This window comes from Symsagittifera roscoffensis, chromosome 2 (genome assembly GCF_963678635.1).
Source record: "Symsagittifera roscoffensis chromosome 2, txSymRosc1.1, whole genome shotgun sequence".
Classification (NCBI taxonomy): domain Eukaryota; kingdom Metazoa; phylum Xenacoelomorpha; order Acoela; family Convolutidae; genus Symsagittifera; species Symsagittifera roscoffensis.
The window spans coordinates 40,640,056-40,646,418 of NC_087063.1; the positions used below are offsets into that span (position 1 = coordinate 40,640,056).

General features: G+C 37.8%; 1 protein-coding gene across 1 annotated transcript; it reads right to left on the minus strand.

Moving 5' to 3' along the window:
* Window positions 1-1,630: 1,630 nt before the first annotated feature.
* Window positions 1,631-4,214, minus strand: LOC134839486 (uncharacterized). The gene is made up of 3 exons (XM_063855053.1): window positions 2,785-4,214; window positions 2,207-2,447; window positions 1,631-1,939 (listed from the first exon to the last, which is right to left on the minus strand). The coding sequence occupies exons 1-3, from the start codon at window positions 4,061-4,063 to the stop codon at window positions 1,867-1,869; spliced, it is 1,593 nt and encodes a 530-aa protein (XP_063711123.1). The 5' UTR covers window positions 4,064-4,214; the 3' UTR covers window positions 1,631-1,866.
* Between the last annotated feature and the right edge of the window lie 2,149 nt (window positions 4,215-6,363).

Below are 6,363 nucleotides of genomic sequence, written 5' to 3' on the forward strand. Positions count from 1 at the left end.
TGAAATGATGAGTTTTTAAAAAGAAGAATTATTTTTATGTAGATTGTTTTGTGAAAAACCATCCCTCAACACGCTTTGTAAAAAGAATCTGATAACTTTTGCTTGTGGTAAAAAAATAGATTAATTAGCATACCTCAATTCAATTTGGAACGACTTCTAGACGGACTAAACTTTCGCTTACTCGTTGAAAGCACTTAATATATCGCCCGCTAATTACGCCAAACTTGCCAAATTGGCAGTATTTAAAACACCATTACTTTCAAAATATGATCAGAGGTGAGCTATTTTTTTTGAGACCAGGACAACAATACCTTTTGACTGATATGAAAAAACTCCATCAAAAACTGCCAGCTCAAAAGTGGAAATAGGTCTGGAGAAATAAAACCACCCGAGCAGAAGTACTGTGCAACTTTCTTCAAAATTCGGAGTAATAATCAATCAAAAACAAGAAAACTTACTTAAAACCACGCAAAGCATGTACAAATTTTTGACGATATATTAAGCAACTAGGACTCTAAAATCAACTGCAACTACACCTAACTAAAAAAAATTATGCATTGAAACGGCCCAACATCAGTGTTTTTACTTCCTAGACTAAAATTATTGTTGCTGAATCTGATTGGCTAAAAAGCCAATCAAAGTCAATCCAGAATGGTTCGTAATTTTCATTTATTCAAACTTTCAAGCAGATAAAATAACAAGACTGCTCGTAATACGGCAACGCCTTGAATGGATTAAAAACAATGGATTTTAATCAGGGGCGGATCTAGGATTGTCTCGGGGAGGGAATTTCTAAAAAAAATTCCGAAAATTTTGTTTGATCTTTTTTTTAGGTCGACCAAATTGATATTCCGAGCATCCCAGAACACTATAAAGACACTTTTGTTACGAAAAAAGTTTTTCCAAAGGAAATTTTTTTGAAAAAAAAATTAAAATCTGTTTCATTACGAGACCAAACTGTGCACTGGATAGGCGCACAATTTTGTGTCTGTATGTCCTTGGATTCCAGAAATTAATCTTTTAACATGTTCCAAAACGTAAATGGATTCCACTTACTTACAAAGTTTCCGTGGATTCCGCGTTCAAATAACTGTAACGTAAAATTTGTCGGCACATTTGTTGCTTCGCGGATTCCGCAACAAGCGAATATAGCTAGTTGTTCTGGATTCCGCAACTGTAAGTGGAATCCGCAAATGTAAGTAGAATCCGCAAATGTAAGTGAGGTCCGCAAATTCGCCTATTTTTGGAGCAATTTTGAGCGCTACAGTTTTTTAGGTATTTGTTTGTGGAATCCAAAACAGCAAAAAAGATCAAAGAAAAGTAGCAATGTTGCGGATTCCGCGACAAATCTGATTTTGGCCTGTTACGGAATCCGCTTACAATGCACATAATGCACATTTTGGGCTCGTAATGTTTTGAGCACTTTTTTGAAAAGTTTGACCAAAAAATTGGGTTTTTTCGGCGCAAGCTCCTCTTCAAAGTTAGTTAATTTTGGCGTTTGGTCGGCTCTAAAACGGTTGTCATAAGATAATACCAATGGGAGGACTCTTTGGTTTTCAAGAGGGAGGCATCCTCCCCCTTCCCCGTCCCCATCCCCCCTCTAAATCCGCCCCGATGATAATTAATTTTAAATTTCATAAAACAATGGATTTTAATCGAATTGGTACATCACTTCGTTGTCTGTGGGCGACATTTTAATTGGTTATTTTGACAACATTTTATACCACAAAAGTTCATTGTATTTGATTTTTTTTCAAGATTGGGAAAGCTTCCGCATGAAACATCAATTTGAAATTTAGTTGAATATCATTATCAAAAACATAACGAGCAAACACTGGATGTTCGGCAAGTTTCCAGTTGTATTGTTCAAGGTTCAGGTGGCAAACTTGATCTCTTCCAGACTGGTAGAAGATATTCCACCGAGTAACCAGCGGGGAATCTGAAAAACGCAGTTGTTTGTGGTTTTTAGTACAAAATAAATAAAAACAGCTAAACGGTCTATTAAGCATTATACAACGATAGGTTCTTGTATAGGCATTTAAAGCATTATAAAATGAAAATTCAGCTATTTTTGAGACAAAAAATTGATATTACCTCAAATCATTTACTTTTAACTGTTCGATGTTTCTTGTTTTGGTTTTCCCGACAGGGAGCAAACCCAATAATGTATTTGAAAAAAAAACGAAAACATCAACTATTAATGCACCTTGGGAAGTCCCTGGCCCAGGTGAGATCCATCACAGTCGGCTGGCAGGGTCCGAAGTCCACCTGTTCCACCTCCTCTGGCTCGGACACTGGGCTGGGAGGGAGAGGTTCTGGGGTGGGGACTCTGGAGAGGGTGTGCGTGGAGGAAGGGGTGGACTGGCCTGATGCCATGAAGTCAGTGGAGAATAGGGCATTCCTCCTCTCCAGTTTGCGGGACACGCCTCTAGTGTCTGTGTAGTCCACTGAAACCAATATTTGGAATCCCAATGGAATAAAAAGGAGAAATTTTTGTTCTGTGTTCAGGCAAGTAGATAAATGGGTTCTTTATTTGCAATTGGAAACTGGGTTTCTGATCTTTAATAGTTTAGAGGATCTCTATTAGCTTTTGAAACTAACTGGGTTCTCGAAACAGAGGAGATAGTTTTGTTCTGATAAGGTTACAAGTTACAACTTGCAGGTAAGCCGGCCATTTTCAGACAAATCTGCAAGGCAAAAATATAATAAAATCAAGCACAACGTTTAAAAATGATCTCGCTATAACTTACTTTCTCTCAATTCTTTTTTAGAAAAAAAACATACGTGGGTTGAATGGTTCCACGTAATAGATGCCCTGATCGTCCAATTTGGTCACGCCTTTTCCAGCATCGATCCTCTGTTTTCTCATCCTCTTTCTCCTGTACTTTTCAGGTAGGTAATTTGTCACCTTCTGATCGAAACACTCGATATCTTTTGACCTGTTCACCTTCAGTTTCAACTGTTGACTTATCTCGCCTGAAGCTAGTTTTTCTTTGATCTCAGAGCGACGGAACTGTGGAAACATCCTTTGGACTAGCGGAATAGCGTACAAGGTCATCGCCGTTTCGTCGATATCAGGATGTTTGTTATGGTACGCTATGAAGTTATTGAACTGTTTTACGTTTTTAATGCACTCCCCGCATAAGTTGGGGCCTAAGACGTCGCAACATTGGCGTGATAAGTCGTTCACAACAGCTGCCAAGTCCTCGTTCAGAATACTTTCCATTCTTTTGCATGGTTTCACACTTTCAAAAGCACCTTTACCTCGTCGCCCTCCACCGGATGTTAGTGCGTGATGATACATACCGGTAGTACTCGTTTTATACGAATGCGCCGTTCGCTCCGATCTATTTGTGGCAGTGGGATCAATTTCCGAGTTGTCCTCGACATTACTAAAAATAGACGCGACAGACGAAGGCCGAGCTCCGGGTGTTGTCGAACCGTTTTGATTCGTGTAGCTTCCCGTCATCACTCGGTTGCGCACGACTTGCATTGCCGAGTTTGGTCGTCCCTGATTGGTTGGCGAGGATGATCGTCGACTGCTATCTCGAATTGTTGCACTCTGTCGCCTGTTAAATGTTTTATTCATGTTTTGGTTTTCCAAAGCTAAAGTTGTCAAACTTGCTAAACAGCTTTTTGACATACTGTCGATCAACTCGAATCGACTTTTTGTTCTAGAATGTTCCAATTCAAAATCAATAGACTCAAACATATCACCAAAATGGAGTTCGTCGTTTTCTGAATCTGATTCGTAACCTGTCGTCGTTTCGTCATCTCGGTAATTTCCGACGATTGTGTCCGGGCGGCTAGCAGTCCCAAAGTTAGACCTAGTATCTTCAAACCTCACCGATGTAGCCGATTTTCTCAAAGTGTTCGCTAGTTTAGCTGAATGTGGCTTATTAGCCGAAGAAATTCTTTGTTGTGTTGTTTTTGGACGCCTGAGATCGACCGAGAATGGCCGTTTTGTTTGGCTGTTTGGAGGCTTTGTCTGGAATACTTTGACCCGACTGGGTTTCAGGCGACCTCTGTTGAAATTTTCAAGGGATGTTTCATAAGCAAACATAATGACACAAAATAATTCGAAATTATGCAGCAAAAAAAATCATTGAAAAATCGTCGAATATATTTTTAAGCGTTCAATTAATCGCTTGAATAACGTTTACATGAAACGTCTTTTTATTTTATGACAGTTTCTGAGAGTGCGTTTTACACGCATCATCATTTTCAATAGTTTAATGCAGTGTATTAAAGTAAATTGAAAACTCATTGATAGACTTTAGCCGAATCAAAAAAGCAATGTAGGTGGTGTCATAAAATCAATAGCAGCAAGTTTAAAATTAGCAGTTATGGAAAACATCTTTTTAAAATTCCGCGCCTTTTTATCTCTCACCCCTCATCTCTTTACATCGCATGTTTTCACCCCGCTCCTAATACCTTTTAGCAGTATTTTTCACCCCAATTAGTTATACCTCAAAATACGGTAAGAGATAGGTTTTAAGATGTTGAAAGATAATATAAGAAGACAAGAAAGCGTGATCAAAATGATGTTCTTCAGCTCCATACCTCATGAAATCGGCGTGGAAGCATGTAAGCATGTGGTCCCGTATCAAAACAAAATTTATAGATAATTTTATTGGGATTTTTTCGTTTTTTTTTAGTTAGTAAGAGGGGAGACTGAATTGGTTGACCGGACAGTTAAAAAAGCAGAGCCAGTAAAAAAAGGTAAAAATATTCCTGAGTGACTGTACTCATAGAGTAATTTCAGATAAAGTACACCTACTGCTCGTCACGCTATCTTATTTTCGGCCGGATAGATTCGTGCAACTTCTTAGTCTAATACCGATCTTAATCTTACTCTTATATCTCCTAGTCTCAATAGATCTAGTGTATACTGGTTTATGCGAGTTAGTTGCCAGAAGGAGAACAACTGTATTCTAAGTAATATTCAATTTGTTCTGGTGCTGAAACTACAAGTAGTTTCAGCACTTACAAATAAGTCCAAATGTTAGAGATGGAATATGATTGGTAAGTTATAATAATTTTATAGTGATATTCCATCATAAAAACAATTGGTCTATAAATCCTAGTTTAAAACTGGTTCCACCCATCTGGGGCTTAGAGAATTTTTAGTTTATAATTGTTTGATGTAGTGAAGGACGGGTGATGTAGTTTCTTTTTAACTTGGGAGCATTGATTTCTTCGAGAAAGGAGAAGTGTGGCTGTTTGTCTTTGACCGAAGAAGATTGTTATGTTCGTGTTTCTTGATGGGTCTCGTTGATCGTGGTAGTCTTGGGTGATTGTGTCAAGACTATTGATCGATGTAATGATGTATCGATTTCGTTAAGTTTAGAGCGAGACTACGTGCAGGGTGAAGTTTGACTTTTCCGTGTGAAATGGCAAAGACTAGAATTGTTACGTGTAGCCAACATCGAGATGGCCATTGGTTTGGTTCAATGGTTTTCCTTTGCTGCGATGTTGAGTCCATACTTTAAATCTTTTGAGGGTAGTGACTTCAGGCAGCAAATCGAATATATTTGCCATTCTGAAGTTGGAATGTGATTAACTTGTCGTCTCCTTTGCTGCTCGCTCCTTGGGCTCTAAGAAATCTATACATACTGCATTTAGGGTTTACATAAAAATTACCTTTTTTTGTTAATTGAATTTTACTTATGATTTGTTATTAATTGTTATCGCAAAAGCGTTTTACTTTAGTTCGGTTATTTTTTAAGAGTTGCTCACACTAGAGCAAATCTTGCCAAACAAAATGTGTATCATCACAAAGCGTGGTGTAGCATGCTCAGGACGTCCCTCTGGTTGATGAGGACAGGAGTGGGGTATTTTTTTATGGTCTCTTTGTGCAGAGTCTCTTTTTGTGTTCAAACTTTTGTTTCATTTTTATTGCTTGTTTTTCTCTTTTGTGTTTTTTAGTTTTGGTCTTTTTTTCAAAAAAAGAATCTTTTGGCTTGGGTTGCTTTTTCGGTCTTTTTGTGCTTTACTTGATTGTGGTAAGACTTGGAAGTGGTCTTCAAAAGAAAAATTTATCCAGTTTTAATCTGGTTTTAATCTGGTTTGAGTACCGTGGGTTTTTCTTTCTTAGTCATGCTATTAGTTTGTGGTTTTGTGACGTTAGTAAGCTGCGTTGGTTGTTTCAGTTTACTGTATGATTTCTTCTAACCGGGTTAAATTAAAATTCAAAACGTGTGAAAACTAGTTAGAAATGTTATCAGTGAAAGTTAAAACTTAAAGTTCATTATTTAAACAATTCTTCGTGGGCGAGCTGTACGATTTTGGACAGAGTGTGTAATTTATGGGCGAGTGATTGATTCAAATTTATAAAAAAAAAAACGTCATGTACGCTTTCAT